The sequence below is a fragment of the Peromyscus californicus genome, unplaced genomic scaffold (genome assembly GCF_007827085.1).
Source record: "Peromyscus californicus insignis strain IS unplaced genomic scaffold, ASM782708v3 Scaffold_13__1_contigs__length_99412109, whole genome shotgun sequence".
NCBI lineage: Eukaryota > Metazoa > Chordata > Mammalia > Rodentia > Cricetidae > Peromyscus > Peromyscus californicus.
Window position 1 is genome coordinate 24,919,063 of NW_026294424.1, and position 18,790 is coordinate 24,937,852.

An 18,790-nucleotide genomic window follows, 5' to 3' on the forward strand; every position below is an offset into this window, starting at 1 on the left:
GGAGAGAGACTACAGGAGAGGGAGAGACTAGACCAGGGTAGAACAGGAAGAAATAGGGCTGCCGTTGCTCATAGCCACTAAAGTTAAGGGGATTTCCCAGTGAGGCATTAAGGTTTTCTGAAAGAGATGCTCTTGATAGGAAGAATAATTCAGTGACCTTATTTTTAGCAGTAATCTGCTATTTTAATGTATTAAAATTATGTTTGAAAGTTCATTCCTACCTTGTTTTTTTCTTTTGACTCCAGATCTCTCTATGTCGTCCTCACTGTCCTGGAACTCACTATGTAGACCAGGCAGGCCTTGAACTCAGATCTGCTGCCTGTGCCTCCCAAGTGCTGGGGCTAGAGGTGTGCAACAGCATGCCCAGCTCTTCATTTCTGCCTTTGATGGATAGATTTTGACATCTTCCTTTATTTGGAAAACAGTAAATTAGCTTATTTCATCAGATAAATTGCATGAACGCTGTTTCACACAGAAAATATCAAGATATAAATATTATTTACTAGTTAAAGCTTTGTCTATAAAAATCATGTCACTTCATTTTCTTTTAAACTTTCTTTTTATTTATTCTTTGTGTCTTTCACATCATGCATCTCCATCCCATTCATTGCCTCATCCCTTCTTATCCACCCTCTTCTCTTGCAACCCTCCCCCCAAATAAAATAAAATAAAATTTAAGAGAAAAAAAAATAAATAAATGAAAAATCTTGTCATAAACTCATCATGGAAGCTGTAGTGTGACAGCGAGTCATGCAGTATGCCCTTTTATCCATCTGTCTTTACTTGCAAGTGTTTGTTGCCAAGAGTCATTGGTCTGGCTTGAGGCCTCTGGTTTCTGCTACACCATTGATACTGGGCCCTCACTGGAGCTCCTCTTAGAAAACCTATTGTCGACCTGTGTTATGGAGATCCTGCAGCTTTGGATCTACAGGACCTGCCCCTTCCTGTGCTCTAGCAGATCATAGATGGGATGGATGTTGGGGTGGAGCAACTCATATCCCTGGTTCTGGGCCTGGGTAGTTGCTGGGTTGGTCAGCCCATCAGCTGTCCCTCATCCTCACCACCAGGGTGAGCTCTCCAGCATTGCCCTGGCTAGCTCATCCTTTGAGTGATGAGCAAGACATTGGACCAGTTCTCCTGCTCTAATGCCCTGGGGCTGGCTCACGCACACCTACACCACCAGGGCCAGCTCTACTGTGTTGCCCAGGTGAGAGGTTCTGGGGCCACTCTCCTGAGTGCTACAGCTGGTGAGAGGCAGGAACGGCTCTGCAGCTCTTATGACCTAAGAGCCAGCTCTTCCTCCCGCCAGTCACTTCATTTTCTTAAACAAATTCATGGTCTTTGAAATTAGAAAGGAGCCTCAAAAAAAAAAAAAAAATCCTGTGCTGATTATACATGGTGATAGAATGGTGCTGATGCTGTGTGGTGATGGTATAGTGATGGTGTGTGGTGACAGTATGGTGCTGATGGTGTGTGGTGATAATATGGAGCTGATGCTGTGTGGTGATGGTATGGTTGTGGTGGTAGTAGTATGGTGCTGATGGTGCATGACAGTATGATGAGGTGATACATGGTGACATATAGTGCTGATGATGTATGGTGATGTTCCTGATGGTGCATGATAACAGTATGATAGTTGCAATTACTTACTGAATAGTCTAGCATATCTTTTGTTAAGTGTTTTGTATCACTTAACAGTATTTACTGATTATTTACTGTGCACCAGAAATTAACCTGGAAACCTAAGATAGGTTAGTAAACAAGGCAAATTGAAAGTCTTGACTTAAAAGAGTTTTTATTTAGTACAATCAAACAAATCCTAACTAGTAAGTATAATGAATATATAGAACACAAGAAGATGGATATTGTGGGAAATCAGAGCAAGGTAGAAGGAGTCAAGAGTACTGTGTCAGGGTTGGATAATGGAGCTGGGTTGTAGTATTATGACGGTGGCAGAATATGTAAGCTGAGAAGTTCATATTGAAGGTCAGTGTTCAAATATTGGAGAGTACCAGGAAATGAAGGAATGTCTGCAAAGGTTGGAACAAGTAAGTAAGGAGCAATAAAAGGTGAGTATTATTCAAAGTGATCCAGGGAAAGAATGGTAGGTAAGAGGTAGTGAGGAGGGAGGGCTTGTTACTACAACACAATATATCCGGGTCTGTCTGTCCATAGTTACCACGAGAGTTCTCATTTACCGATGAGGAAACTAAGACACAAAATCAAATAACCCACTTCATGACTAGAATAAGAAATTAACTGTCTTATCCAGCTACATGTGGACACTTTCAAAGTGATTTGTTAATTCTTTGTGACCCTCTGCAGAATATTAGAAGGAAGGACAACAGCTTGATAATTCATTTAGTAGATCTGCTAATTGTCTTTCTGCAAACTAACATGACCATTTATGGGGCTTGTAATTTCATCAGTTTTCTCAATTGCATATGACTTCTTTGGAAAGAGAATTGTTCTTCTTAACACAGGCTTCTGACCAGAACAAATCCAAATTTTAGCTTAGTTCTCCTAGCCTTCTTAGAGATAGGGATACATTCATGATTATATGAATCAGTGTAAAGATAATTGCAGATTATCTACCTGACATATACCCTATTCTCAGATGCTTCTATGCTTTTTTTTTTTTTTAGCAATTTTATATGGAAAATATTTTTTTTTTTTTTTTTGGTTTTTCGAGACAGGGTTTCTCTGTGTAGCTTTGCGCCTTTCCTGGAACTCACTTGGTAGACCAGGCTGGCCTCAAACTCACAGAGATCCGCCTGGCTCTGCCTCCCGAGTGCTGGGATTAAAGGCGTGCGCCACCACCGCATTATTTAAGTGACAGGAAAATAAATAAGAAATTTAGAAAAATATATGTGTGCCTAATCATCGCACTTTAAATCAATCTAAATCAGTATAAGTGACCAGAAGGATTTGAAAGTCACTGTAGATCATTTACTTTCTTGTTACACATGAGGCTGAAAGTTAAATGAGGTAAATGTCTTAGATTTGGAATCAATCCAAATTTGTTTATTTATTACATTTATGTATGTGTGTGTGCTTGCGTGTGTGTCTGTTGTGTGGAGGTCAGAAGATAACTTGCACAAGTCTCCTTGCTCCTGCTATGTGGGTTCCAGGAATTGAACTCAGGTCAGAAGGCTTGTCAGCACACACCTTTATCCACTGAGCCTTTTCACCAGCTGGTTTTTATGATTAGTAAAATGTTTAGGGTCTGGAGAGATGGCTCAGAGGTTGAGATCACTTGTTGCTCATGCAGAGAACCTGGGTTCAGCTCCTCAAATCCACGTGGTTCACAATCATCCCTACCTCCCTTTTCAAGGGATCCTACACCCTCTTCTGATCTCTGGGGTCAACAGGCACGTAAACGCTCATGCACATAAATAAATCTAAAAGTGAACTGTTTAGAATTTGCTTTGTAGAGGTGATCATTTAAAGAATAGATCTTTGCTAGGTCTGTGATTATTTATATAATGCTTTGTTAATCAGATAATAGAAATGAGAAATTACTAAAATCACTAAAATATTTGGTGATTCCTAGTTGATTATTTTAACAGTTTGGCACTGACGTACTATTGATCATTGATCTGTCTCAAGTAAGCATTATTGTAAGAAGGGATCATTGGTTAAACTTAAATAATTTCAGGGTAAATCAGTGTCCTCTCATTGTACTTTACAAGGTTCTTTTGTTTTCACAGCTAACAGTTTTGATTAAAAGGATTAAAATTCAAAAATAGTAAGTAGGATTCAGTTGAATCAGCCTTCACAATTATCATAAAACATTATAGTTATTCAGTAAAAGCAAATGACATGATTTTAAGAATAATAAAATTTTAAAATTAAAATCTTACAATAAAGTCTTAGTTCTATGACCTTCATGGTGTTAAACATATGGACAAAAGGAAGCCTGTGCTTAAGATTTAAACACAAACAATGAACTCTACTATTCAAAAGTTACTCTCAATAATAATTTGGAGATATTTTGAGCATATCCAGAATATATACTGTTGTGTGCTGTTGACACCGAAATGTGCCTGTTGCTGATAATTAAAATGATCATTGTTACTAAATGTATTAGGTAGGATGTTTGAATATGGTTATCGTTGTGTTGTTCTGTATTTTAGAATTACTGTGACTAACTTCTCAATACCCGAAAATAGCTGCAGCACCACAGTCTCTGCTGCAGTTAGACTCCTGCATTCTTTTATCCAGTCTTATTTATGATTGCATTTGGGGAGCCTTCGTTAGTATGTAAGAGTTGCACAGCTATTGAGCCTTAACTATTCAAATATTTTAGCATAATGTTTCCATCAAAGACACTCATGACTTGTTCTTACCAAAGTTTAAAATGTTGCTTCTCTACCTCATTGTCAGGCAAATGCCATGGGCAAAAGCTGAAGATAATAACTTAAGATTTATGTCTCGCGCTCAGAGGCAACAGTTGTCGTGAATGACAGTTTTGAAGGCCCTAAACTGACATCAAAAGTTTCCGATGATCTAGTTAGGTCAATTAATGTTAATTTTTATCTTCCATTAAGTTCTTTTAATGTCCCCTTCCCACTCTTGTTTTCTTTCTTTCTTATATTCTAGCCAAGCCCAATACCAAGTCCTGTTCTGGGGCAAAAGCCAAATGCTAGTCAGTCCTTGCTTGCATGGTGCAAAGAAGTTACAAAAAACTACCGGGGTGTGAAAATCACTAACTTTACTACATCGTGGAGAAATGGTTTATCTTTTTGTGCAATCTTACACCACTTTAGACCAGACTTAATGTAAGTAGAAATGTCATAAATATTTGTAAATAACAGGCATTTTTAAAAGAACACAGAATAATTTCTTAGCATGTATCCTAAAATACTTGACTATCTCTGTTTTTGAACTATAGAACGTTCTTTTTTTTTTTTTTGAAAAGTATATGCCAGAAAACCAAACTTTCTCTCAGTACCTAAAAATGTTTTTTTCTATTTTTTAAATTGATTTTTCTCTTTAATCTTATTAAAAACTGGCTTTATTATAAAATTTTTATTAGTGTTCAAATAAGAGACAAATAAGCCTGTAGCCCTTTGTATATTGCTAATAAGGGATTATCTAATGGTAAATTTCCTTAGTGAAGCTAGTCTCCGCTCCTCTGCCTTAATTTCTCTTTTAGATTGAAAGCTTCAGGCAATGAAACATGTAATCACTGTTTATTTATTTCCGTACTTTTCCACACTATTAGTTTTGTTGATTGAACGGCTATGAAATTGCTAGTTACCCTTTGGTATTATTGAATATCAGATTTTTAGCTTCAGTTTGTTTGACAGTTATTTTTATCAAATGTTACATATTCCCACTGTGCCATTTTCTCCCTTAGTGACTACAAGTCTCTGAGCCCTCAAGATATTAAAGAAAACAACAAAAAGGTAAGCAGTGCCGGCAGGGCACGATTTCAGTGTTGGCTGCATGGCAAGTCTGTATTCATTTGAGAAAGGCGATGGTATTGGATGAGGTCCTAACTGCAGCTTACCGAGGTGGCCTGCTTCCTGCAGTTTAAATCGAATGCATAGTTTCCTCCGGTTTGTTGTAGACTCTGAAGATCACAATGCGAAGCAGACATCAGAGCCAGTGCATGCGCGTCATTAACTGTTAAGTATTTCATAAACCAGATTGCTTTTAGTGCAACATTGAGTTTTTGAAGAATATACCCAAAGCTTTCATAACTATTATGTCATTTTAGAAAAATATTTTAGGAGATGAAAGCAGGAACCTAAGGGGTAAGCAAAAAAGTATACACAGGCTTGTAAATGCAAAGCAGTGATAAACAACAGTTCTTCTTTTACTTTCTATCCATATATAATTATATAATTGATCAGAACTTCCCAACTGGCATGTGAGGATGTTGATCCCATCAGCCTCAGGACAGCTGCATAGAGAAGATTTGCTGGTGCCTCGTGGGCCAGCTGAGTGGGGCTAAGGCTGGTGAATGTGTTTATCTCGTGTGCGGTATAGTATATGTGCAGAGAAAGCAATATCAAGCTCTGCTCACAATACATACTCAGTGTTGGTATTGAATTGAATTTCTCAATTGAAAACCAATGTTATTGTTGTCCTAGAATAGGCATTTTAACCTGTAGATTCTATCTGTAAGTCTGTCTGTAGATAGGATTCAGCAAGTCCTTGAACACAGTTGCAGGAAAACGTATTTTGTATAATGTATCATGTCATAATTCTGTGACTGAACTTTTGTATTTCCTTCAGTTGTGAACGTGGTGACAAATCATAGTTGTATTCGCCATGCTAAAGGCTATGTCACCGGTATAATTCATATATCTTCATATCTTATGACAGTTGTTGGAGAGCTCTGCAATGACAGTTTGGAACGTCTTCAAATGATTAGTTACTGACTGGGCAGGGAAGCACACTCCTGTTATCCCAGCACTTTGAGGCTGGAGGCAGGAGGATTAGTTCAAGGACCTTGGTCAGCCTGGGCTACATGAGATTGTGTATTTGTGTGCATATGTGTGTATATTCACACATATATTAATTAATGTGTTAATTTAACCATATTTTACTGTTTCCCAAATTCAGTTTTATATTTTAATAGTTGTACTTTTAGTGTAACTGGCCCTTTGTACTTTGTATGCTTTATAGCTATACGACGTTACTCTCAGAACGGAATCCATTGCCAAAGATCTCAGAGAACAAGGTGGTAAATAACCTCTGGCCGGGACAAAAATTTTAATATACTTTAAATCATTAAATTACAGGAACTATCACTTTTTTTTCATCTTAGAATCTCGGTAGAAGTTTAATTAACAAGAATTTAAATCAAAGGAAATTTTTTGCTTGATGTGAGTTGTAGAGTTATAATACTTAAAACTGTCATTTTTTTGTAAATAGAAATATGCAACCCCAAAGGGGTAGTCTTTGAAAATTACTCCCTATTCTTCATAGAGATTGCCTTTTAGGGGCTAGGAATTTAACTAAGAAGAAGAGAACTTGAAGGGTCTGGGGTCAGTCCCCAGCACCTTCTGGTAGGCATTCTACAAAGTAAATCCTTCTCATGAATTACCTCTTACATAATTTTAGAAAGCCTGTGTTTATTAAAGGGAATTGCCTTTTTTCTCATTAATTAGACTATATCCATAGAGGTGGCATTTCTTTATCTTCCTTTCCCTGCATTTGAATAAAGTGCCAACCTAATTTAAATGCAGATATCAGCATTGTAAAATGAACTGCTAATAGCCAGTCACTTGTGTTACACACCTATAAGGCAGGAAAACTCTTGAGCTCATGAGTTCAAGACTAGCTTGGGCAACATAGCAAGACCCTATAGATTAAATAATGATTACTTTTTAAATAGAGCTTTCCTTTACTATTCTAATTTTTGAAAAGGAAATTATTGATTTTGCCTACCTGTATATATTTTAAATTATAAATAGAATCTCACTAAGGTAACATAGACTTATATATGGGTTTACATATTACAGCATAGGGAGGAATATTCCATTTACATGTTTTCTTGAGACGAGCAATGTAGCTAACAAATGTTTAGCATGGCTGGATACCAGTTCAATCCCCAGATATCAAATAGATCTTCCGAGGCAGTTAACCCTGATTTTTAATAAGGTTTTTTACACTGATTCTTTTCTTACACTATTCAGTACATGTCAGCATACATAGTTATAGCATTACATTACATGATACCTACATTGAGAATCCTAGTTGCTACCTGTAGATTATTTCCTGTTTTACAGCATTCTCTCTGGTAATCTTGTGCTGTCAATTGCACTTAGAGTATGCAAGAAACAAAATCTTTGTCTTAAGTTCCACTTTATTTGTAATATAATTGTCAGTGACTCTTCCTTAACTAAATTAATACCTCAGAATAAATACGACAATTTCCTTTGAAAAAATCCTTGGCTGATGATGACTCAGTGGTAAAGGTGTCTGTTGCCAAGCCCCAACAACCTGAGTTCTGTCTCAGAGACTCAGATGGTGGAAAGAGAACATACTCTCAACATGTATACCCCCTCCCCCAGTGCAAACTCTCTCTCTCTCTCTCTCTCTCTCTCACACACACACACACACACACACACACACACACACACACACACACAAACACACGATGGATAGATGATAAATAGATAAATAGATAGATAGATAGATAGATAGATAGATAGATAGACAGATAGATAAGTGATTTTTTTTAAAAAAGTATTTTTAAACAAACAAAACACTGTCTTTGTTCTTCACCCAGTCACAACACATGATTGACCATAGCAGAAGTTAACCTGTGGGAAACTTCTTTGTCAAAATTTTTATCTCATATGTAAGAAACCTGGTTTGTTTTAAAATACAATTAGTATGCATAAAGTGAATTGCTGTGTGAAGCAAAACACCAGCAGGAGTTTCCTCTCAAGGAAGCTAATCATCTTTTCAGGTCTGGAGAAAGAACTCAATACAAAGGGTATTTACCTGTGGCATCTGAACTGAACCAATATGTCCTCGTTTTAGATAATTAGGAAATGTTCAGAATACTGCCTGTGGTGCTTTTCCTGATGGCCTGCTGTTGATGTCTGTCAGTCAAGTAGTCAAGACACACAAGGAAGAAAATGACTTTAATTTTCTTAAAACATGTAAAAGAACAAACAAGTCTATACATGCACACCAACTGAGCCACCTCTCCAGCAGATACTTTAAAGTGTCCATATTACAAGGCATTAATCTGTGGAAATTGAATAGGTCTTGATAGCACAATTTATTTTTCATTTTCCTTCTTCACATTTGTTAAAGGTATAGAAAGAATACAGATTAAATTCAGAGGCAGAAATTTGGTGTAAAAGCACAAAAATTCTTTTGATTAAATAATTTCCTAGCATTTCTTAGAGAAACATTCAGTGTGCTCCTAAATGCAGCTCGTTGTCAAAAATAGAGATTGTTCACATGTCAAAGCAGTAGTGGATGTGCAGAATCCTCCCTTTCTGAGTGTCTACCTAACCCTTCAGGGAGACTTTGAATGCTTCCTAGTGACAGTGCTGGTTCAAGGGGTTAGTTCAGGATAGTAATAATTAATTGTAAATTGAGAAACAGCTTTGGTTCTTCAAACTAGAAAAACCTGATGTGCCACAGTCATTTAAAGGCTAACAAAATAATACAATGCAGCCTCACAGGCTCAGCTGTGTTGCAGTATTCAAAACATTTCATCCTTTCCAGAACAAATGAAGTAAAAATAAAGTCCCTATCCTCATTATGAAAACCAACTCTAAGTGTGTATTTTAAAAGGTTTCTATGCTTCTAAGATTAAATAGTTGTTGTTTTTTTTTTTTATTTTAAAGCAAATAGTATAAATTAGTTCTTTGGATGTGCCTAGCAGAACTTCATCGCTATAATTACATGGCCGCAGAAAAGGGGCGGACAGGGGTGATAAAAGCTGGGGACACATTAGTCAAACCTTTCTTCATACCTCAGTCCTCATCTTAAAATTTTATTCTAACATTTCTGTTTAGCTCACAGTTTTGCTTATCTTATGCTTGTGGATAAATACGTTATTTAATAGGATTTTCCCCTTTTCTCCTTTTTACTCGAAATTTGATTCTTTTCCTGTGGTATAGTATCGGTAATTTTATGTACCCTACAATAACAAGAAGCTTTAGAATTTTGCTCTCTTTAAAATAGATGTCTGAGCTGTTCCGTATATCATGTTTGTTTGTCCCTTCTTCTCTTTGAAGGCTTACGATGGATTTGCCAGCATTGGAATTTCCCGTTTACTGGAGCCTTCTGATATGGTTTTATTAGCAATCCCTGACAAACTGACTGTTATGACTTATCTCTATCAAATAAGGGCACATTTTAGCGGTCAAGAGCTAAATGTGGTTCAGATAGAAGAAAACAGCAGTAAAAGTACATATAAAGTCGGAAATTATGAAACAGATACAAACAGTTCTGTTGATCAAGAAAAATTCTATGCCGAGCTGAGCGATCTGAAACGGGAGCCTGAGCCGCAGCGGCCATCCAGCGGGGCAGTGGACTTCCTGCCGCAGGACGACTCAGTGTTTGTAACTGATAGTGGAGTGGGAGAGTCAGAAAGTGAACACCAGACTCCAGATGACCACCTTAGTCCAAGCACAGCCTCCCCTTCCTGCCGCAGGACTAAAAGTGACACAGAGCCCCAAAAGTCCCAGCAGAGCTCGGGAAGGACTTCAGGGTCCGATGACCCTGGGTTAAGTTCTAGTGCCGATGCAGCCCAAGCACTGGTTTTGTTAGGCAAGAAGAGGCTACTGAAAGCTGAGAACTTAGAATTAAGTGACTTTCATGTCAGTGGTAAAAAGAAGGATGTCTCTCCACCCTCAGTTTGTGAGCAAAAGCTTCAGACTGTAAACACCAGCAGTGACTGGGAACAAGAGAAAATAGAAAATTCCAGACCTTCAGAATGCAGATCGGATGGCGAATCAGCTATCAAAAAGCCAAGTTTATCCCCTCCTTCCAAACTTGGATATTCATACAGTAGAGATGCAGACTTCACGAAAAATGTCTGTGCTTCTCTGCGGCAGGCAGAGTCTGATCCAGATTCAGACAGAAACACTTTAAACCATGCTGATCCCTCCACCAGAGCAGTGCAGGTAAGTGGGCCAGAAGCATGGGTATATGTTTAGTAAATAGCTACTCTGTCTTTTTATTTTTTTGTGTTGATAGAACACTTAAGGATGTTATACATGAATAAAAACTACGCCTGCTGTATATTTAAAGTTTGTATTATAATTTTGTAAGCCCAACTTTAGGTTAAAGACAAAGAATGTCAGCTTTTCTCAAAATATCATTACTAGTGATGGAAAAATGGTTCAGCATTTAAGAGCGCTTACTTCTCTCCCAGAGGACCTGAATTCAGTTCCCAGCCCTATGTGGTGACTCAGCTACCTGGAACTCTGGTCCCAAGAAGTCTAACACCTTCTTCTGGCCTCTGCACAGATCTTGCATTCATTTTGTATACATAAACTCATACAGGCTCACATGTATACACATAAAAATTAATAAAGCTTTTTTAAAGTGTTATTATTTATAATAAATAGTATTTACCATTAGACTGTCAAAAAAGTTTGGCATGGTACCTCCTGTAGTCCTAATACTTGGGACTCTGATGCAGAAGAGCCAAGAGTTCAAGTCCACCCTTGGATTAGAAAACCCTGTCTCAAACTGAAGATCAAGGACATTTCAGTGTTGCATTTAATGCGAACCTAATTCTAAAATGTATATGCAGATTATGTGCTTTCCATTCAAAGCACTGTCCTTAGATATTTTAGTTGCAATAGAATTACATTGTCAGTTATATCATTACTTATAACTTAAATTCATTGCCTCCAAGGCAGGGCAGTATACAATACCAGCAGTCTGAGACAGGAGAATTATTAGTTTGAGGCTATCCTGGCCTACATAGCAAATGCCAGGCTATCCTGGGCTAAATAATGAAACCCTGCTTTGAAAAAATTAAAATAACAATTCTAGTAACATCCATATTTCTTACCACAAGGGAAATATAACATAGTGTTGAGCTCTCACCCATGATATTTGTTATTGATCCTTTGCTGGGTGGGGGGGCAGAGAGGAGAGAGAGAGATTTCAGTAGAACAATAAAAACTTTGCAAATAAAATATGACACCCGCTTTTCTTTTTCTTTTAAGTTTATTTTCACTCTGTCTACTGTATATATGTGTTTGTGAGTACTTGGGAACCAGGAGGCAATGTCAAGAATCTTTTTCTCTCCCTCTCAACTTTATTTTTGAGACAGGGTCCGTCACTGAACTTAGGGCTCATCAGTTCCTCTGGCCTTACTGGTCCGTGGGCTCTAGGGATTTGACTATGTCTGTTACCCCAGGCTAGTCTTACAGACACACAACCTGGGTCTTCACATGGATGCTAGGGATCTAACTCAGGTGCCTATGTAGTAAAGGGACAGGAGCTTTATAACTCAGCTGTCTCCCTGGTCAAAATACGGTTTTCATAGGAGGATTTTTTTCTTATAGTTATTGCAGGTGCTCTTTGAGACTTAGACATAGATCTTCATCTCCTACCCCACACAGCCCTTCTTTCTTAAACAGGGACTTATGTGTCTCAGGTTGCCTCCAGCTCACTATGTAGATCTGCCTACCTTCACTTCATGAGTGCTAGGATTAGAGACATGAGCCACCGCACCCAGTGTGTGTGGTGATTGGGATTGAAGCCAGGCTTCAACTACAACTACATTTTCAACACATTTACATGATCATTTAAAAAGACAATTTTTAAGCAAACTAAACTGAGTAAGGTATTTCTAATTTTTTTTTCACTTTTACAAACTAACTCTTCTGAATCACTCTGTGATTTAAAAGTGTTGGTAGTCCCCAATCCCCAGAATTCTCTGTCTGCCAATGCATGACAGTTCTGAAGCTTTCCTTAGCATAGTATTTGAGAGCCTGGAGAATGTAGCTCAGAGCAGGAGTCCTTACCCAGTACGCTTGAGGCCCTGGGGTCAATTCCTGATACTGGAAAACAAAACAAAACTGGGACCATGAAGCTCTTTGAAACCCTTTTAAATAATACCCAACGTTAAAACAATTGCATTCTGTGATAGTATTTATCTTTATCACTATTGTCCTCTCACAAATAATGTTTTCTGAAGCTGTATGATTCCTGTATTCCAGCACATTGACTGCAAGCATCAGGAAGTTCCCCTGCTCTTTTTCTTTTTAGGTTTGTATTATTATAGATACACTCACTCACTCACACACACAAATACATACACACTCACACACACATGCACAGACAACTTGCAAGAGTTGGTTATCTCCCTTACGCGGGCTTCAGGGATTGAAGTCAGGTCATCAAGCTTAAAAGCAAGTGATTTTTCTTTCTTTCTTTCTTTATTTTTTTCCTGAGTTCTTAGCTGTTTTTTTTTTTAAATGAAAATGGAAAGTGCTAGTCCTTATTAGTTTGTGTTTGTTTTTAAAGCCAAGGGTTTTAATTAAAATGTTGCTATTTTAATGTGTTTGGATATTTCTAAATGAAACACATTTTTCAAATTTCTCAATTTCCCCAAAATAGCCAAGATCCATAGGTATATTTCACATAAGCAAAACTCTTTGGTATTCATAGTAACTGTTAATCATGTATGTAAAGAGATCCTGAGCCCAAAAATTTAAGTACTTAAGAATTACAGCCTGTCTATCTTAGATTGTCTTCTAAGTCAGCAATACTAATTGATAAAAGTGTTTTCTTGACTTTACTTGGAAAATAATCCAAAGTTGTGTGCTTTTCTCATTTAGTATGTTAGTGCCACAGCCACAGGGTCCACGTCTGTTTCAACCAACCATGATCAAAGTGACTGGGGAAAATACTGTCTGAGTTAAACTGCCATATCCACAGGTCAAAGTGATTGGGGAAAATACTGTCAGAATTAAACTGCCATATCCACAGGTCAAAGTGATTGGGGAAAATACTGTCTGAACTAAACTGCCATATCCACAGTCAAAGTGATTGGGGAAAATACTGTCTGAGTTAAACTGCCATATCCACAGGTCAAAGTGATTGGGGAAAATACTGTCTGAGTTAAACTGCCATATCCACAGGTCAAAGTGATTGGGGAAAATACTGTCAGAATTAAACTGCCATATCCACAGGTCAAAGTGATTGGGGAAAATACTGTCAGAATTAAACTGCCATATCCACAGGTCAAAGTGATTGGGGAAAATACTGTCTGAACTAAACTGCCATATCCACAGGTCAAAGTGATTGGGGAAAATACTGTCAGAATTAAACTGCCATATCCACAGGTCAAAGTGATTGGGGAAAATACTGTCAGAATTAAACTGCACAGACTCCCTTTCTTCCATTAATCTGTAAAGTGTGCAGGCTGTGTGTTTTAGTGCAGGAGGATGTACGTAGGTTGTCTACTGTGCTGTTTTGTATAACTGGTACATACACCTGCACGAAGTCTGCAAGGGATCTGGGAACTAATTGTGAAGGAGGACTGCACTGACACATTGCAGTCATGCAGTCTGCATACCATGTGATGTGCAGGCAGACAGCTGTGTCTGGACTGTGATTGAGTTGCATAGATTGTAAGTTCCATTGTTGGCGAGTTTACAGAGGTGTGCTAAAGAAATGGGAATGTCAGGATCAAAGAAATACAGTAGTAGAGAAGGCAGAATTGATCAAAGCACAGTTTATGCATGCATGCATGCATGGAAATATCACAGTGAAATCCATTAATTGCACAATTATATGAGGTAATTTTTACAGTAAAAAAATACTGTAGCCTTCAAAAAAAGTTTCTGTTCCCGCAAAGGACAATCTTAAAGGTTCTAAGTAAGTGAATCTCCCTGAAGTTTTGTGATAGCACAGGGTTTATACACAATAGATACCCAATGAATATCTGCTGAATGACAGCTACAGTATTTGATGAACCTTAGCTCTTTCTAGCCAACACAGATTTTTCTTATAAACTATATTTTGAGGCAAATGTGTTTAAAGATAGAAATTAATTAATCATTAAATTAGGATAAGCTAAGAACCTGAATTCTCATTTTGAATTTTCCTCCAGTCATTAGCAATGTGATATTACCTGGCATTTTAAATTGTCAGTTTTGTTTTCCACAGAGGTTAAATGAACTAATATCTAAGAACCCACTTAACTCTAGAATTTGATTACGCTGTGAGTCCATGCACACGATTTGTGTGCTACACTGGATCGTGACAGTCCCCACTGACTTAGTGCCTTGTGTGCTTGTCCTTTGGTCATGCCAAACGTGCCAACTGTGATCTCAAAGTTCTGCAGAGGGTCAAGCCAAATGTGGTGACTCATGCCTGTAATCCCATCACTAAGGAGGCAGAGGGAGTTGGCTTGCCATGAGTTCCAGGCCAATGTGAGCTACACAAGACCATGATGGAAGGGAGGGAGGAAGGGAGGGAGGGAGGGAGGGAGGGAGGGAGGGAGGAAGGAAGGAAGGAAGGGAGGAGAGAGGAAGGGATAGAGGGAGGAGGGTTGGAGGAAGGAAGGAGAGAGGGAGGGAGGAAAGAGGGAAGGAGAGGAGAGGAAAGGAAAAAAGGAAAAGGAAGAAGGAAGGAAGGAATTAATTTTGCTTAGAATAAGTATAAAGGTTTGTTTGACACTAGGTTGACAAAAACAGTGTCTCACAGCAAAAATGTAATGTAGATGCTGATGTTTGGTAGGTTCTAATTGCAGCTAAATTTTATACAAATGTCTGCTTCCCTTTTAATACCATGTTATGAATTTCAGACATACATCTTTTTTATTTTAATATTTGTGAAATCTTTGAAAAAAAGATGTTATGTCAGAATTTGCTAGTGATTATTTTTCTTAATACTTACTAATATAGCGTGAATCTTAGGAGTATGTGCTCACAGGAGATGTGACAGTTTCATATGGACTTGTAGACACACCACTAAGTCTCTAGTACATATGATAGCAATTATGTAGCTCACCTAAGTCTTCCTTAAACTGTACACCATGTGAAGGGGTTGGAGCCTCTTTGGTGTATGGGAGAACAGCACTTACAGAGTTGCATATGGTTATATGATAAACTTGAAAGTTTCAGTTGAAAACCAACATTTTCTGACTGACATCCTTGCTCTTTATGTTCACGTATCTGTTTGATTTTTGATCATAATAGCGCTGAAAACACCCCATAGCGCAATTGTACCGCAGTCAGTTGGCTGAAGGGCATCTTAGCAATGTGTGTCAAGTTACCCTAGAAATGTTTGTGTTGGGGCTGAAGAAGTATGAACTCCTGAGTATGGATCCCCAATGCTCACATTAAAAGCTGAGTGGGAAAGAGTGCATTTATCATCCTGGTGAAGGCAGGCTGATCCTGGGACTCCCAGGCTGCTAGCCTAGCCAAGCTGTGGGAGAGACCAGAGTCCATGTCTATAAAAATAAGGTAGAAAGTAATCAGGGGACACCCAACTTGACCTCTGGCCTCCACATGCATACACTTACACACACACACACACACACACACACACACACACACACACAAAATGTTTATGTTGACCAGGCTCAATGACTCACAACTGAGTTCCAGCTATATGGGAAGCTTAAGCAAGAGAATTATTTGAACTCTTTGGAAAAAAAAAAAGCTTGATCAACGGCATGTGGCTATCAATCACAAGTTCTCTGAAAACTTCATCAGGAGGATCACAAATCTGAGGCTAGCCTGAGTAATTTATCAAGACTGTATCTCAAAATAAAATCGAATATGGCTGGAACGTAGCACAACAATCCTAAATTCAATCCCTTGTACCACCAAAACCTAATATATTACTCTTAGAAATGTTTCCTAAGAAAATAAGATTCAACATTTATGTGTAAAGATGATGTTCATAAAAGCATTTATGGTAGTGAAAAACTTGCCAACACCTCATATATCCAGTACAATAAAGTATTATGGATCTATATAATTGGATTATGGCAGCCTGTTAAGAATCATGTTTTCAAGAGAAATATATATGGTCATCAGAAAATACTTCCTTGCAATCAAATATTAAGTAAAACAAATGTGGGGAGGCTAGGTATATCATGTGAGCGCAGTGTAGAAAGGTGGGTGAGATGATACAGTAATGATCTGAGTGCCATAACTATAAACTACTGTTATTTTTACTTGCATTTATTTTCCAAAATCCCTGTAATAAAAATGAAGTACATTTTGAATGTGAAACAAAGTGTTTATGTGCTTTTAAGATCAAAACATATTGTGTGGCAGCTTGGGGTTGTGGACTGCAGAATTTAGACTCTATGGGTCTTCAGGCAGGTCAGTCCCTTTATTTCTAAGATAGAGAAATTGATGGGGTTACCATACAGTAATGTTTAATCTCCCTCTTGTCTTCCCATGTGCCAGTGTTTTTATGTCACTTGCTTACAATGTGCTGTGTGAGATGGTCTACTCTGATGCCCATTTTACACAGGAGGAAACAGGCACAGAGAGATTAACTTGCCTCTAATTAAGAAATGGAGCTAAGATCTGATTCTTAAACTCTGAAACTAATATGGATATTGTGCTTTTTTTAATATATCTTTTAAGAACTGGCTTCCAGCTGGGCATGGTGATGCACACGCCTTTAATCCCAGCACTTAGGAGACAGAGGCAGGCAGATCTCTGAGTCTGAGGCCAGCCTAGTCTACAAAGTGAGTTTCAGGGCTACAGAGAACCCCTGTCTGGAAAAACCAAACAAACAAACAAAAGAACTAGCTTCCATTGGTGGCCAATACTTCTTACTCTCCAAAAATGCATTGTAAAATTACTCAGTCCATAATATTTTCTATTCTGATAAGATTGTTTCATTATGAAGAGAATTCCCAGTGGAGAAGAGTCTTGTGGGTTCTTTTCACGGAATATAATAGCATTTAGTGGAGTGTGGTGGCACATGCCTGTAATCCCAGAATTCTGGTGACAGAGGCAAATAGATTGAGAATGCAAGGCTAACCTGGATTCTCTACATAAAGAATGCAAGGCAAGCTTGGGCTACATAGTGAGGCTTTTGACTAAATAAACAAAAAAATAACAGCTTGGGGTTTTCTATAAATATTTCCAAAAGTTTAAAAGAATATTGCCACAGATATCATAGCATTGAAAACTTTTAAAGTAGACATACATAGTTGTCAGTTCTATTAGACTATAAAAATAGAACTGAACCTTTTATTACATCTTTGGTTGGTAGATTATACTGTGTTTATGAGAAAACATGAATATATAATCTAATATTGACACATACCTTATGAGAATATGTTCAAATAAAATCTAATGAAGATTGCCCGGCTGGTATAAGCACTGGCCATGTAAGCCTGATGACCTGAATTTCATTCCCAGAACTCACAATGGAAGAAGAGAAACAACTCCCCAAAGTTGCCCCATTACACTCACACATGCACTATGGTATGTGTTCACCTGTACTTGTGCACACACTTCATGCACACACACAGTAATAAAATTAAAAAATTTAAAATACATTGAAATTTCATCTAGTATTAAGAAATGATATCATGTCTCATTTATGTCAGAATTTATGTATTCGTTCTACAGTTTCTTCTCAACATGAGTATTTTCTGTAAGTAGTCCTGTTAAAAAGGCTGTACACCTGACTTTTTATTTTAATAGGTAGTCTAACTTTTAGCTGTATTTTTATGATTTGGCTTCTAATTCTCCATCTTTGTTTTTAAGCAACGAATGTTGTCCAGACAAGAGGAGCTGAAGGAAAGAGCGAGAGTTCTGCTTGAGCAAGCAAGAAGAGACGCAGCTTTCAAGGCGGGGAGCAAGCAAACCGGCAGCACAGCCCCTCCGCTCTACAGCAGGCAGCAGCTAAGTGATGTGAGGAGCGCTGGTTACAGAAACCTCGAGTTGTTCCTAGTGATCCTAACTGTGAAGGGTGATGGGGAGGGACTGCTCAGTTCCTTTACCCTAACTAACTGTGAAGGGTGATGGGAGTGAGTGCTCAGTTCCTTTACCCTAACTAACTGTGAAGGGTGATGGGAGTGACTGCTCAGTTCCTTTACCCTAACTAACTGTGAAGGGTGATGGGAAGGGACTGCTCAGTTCCTTTTCATAGGCTGTCCATTGGGGGTATGTGGTCCCTTAGTCAACTGATGAATCCATCCAGTGGGACAAACCACACCGTTACTACTGCTGTGCAGTGCTGCTAGCTATGAGAAAGAGCACAGTTCTGGACTAGAAATTACATCTATACATACCTGGTTTGTTCATTTACATTTTATGACGAACCATAGTCTATGTAAGATTATATTTCTCCAGAGAAT

The 18,790-nt window shown here is 38.1% G+C and overlaps 1 protein-coding gene across 9 annotated transcripts in view; it reads left to right on the forward strand.

Moving 5' to 3' along the window:
* The window catches only part of Ehbp1 (EH domain binding protein 1), a 288,954-nt gene that overhangs the window by 189,163 nt on the left and 81,001 nt on the right, over nt 1-18,790 (forward strand). For all 9 annotated transcript variants that reach the window (XM_052734711.1, XM_052734717.1, XM_052734718.1 and 6 more), the window contains 4 exons: nt 4,603-4,781; nt 5,363-5,411; nt 9,720-10,610; nt 18,198-18,344. In XM_052734711.1, coding sequence (XP_052590671.1) covers nt 4,603-4,781; nt 5,363-5,411; nt 9,720-10,610; nt 18,198-18,344 — 1,266 coding nt within the window. The remainder of the gene's footprint in view (nt 1-4,602; nt 4,782-5,362; nt 5,412-9,719; nt 10,611-18,197; nt 18,345-18,790) is intronic.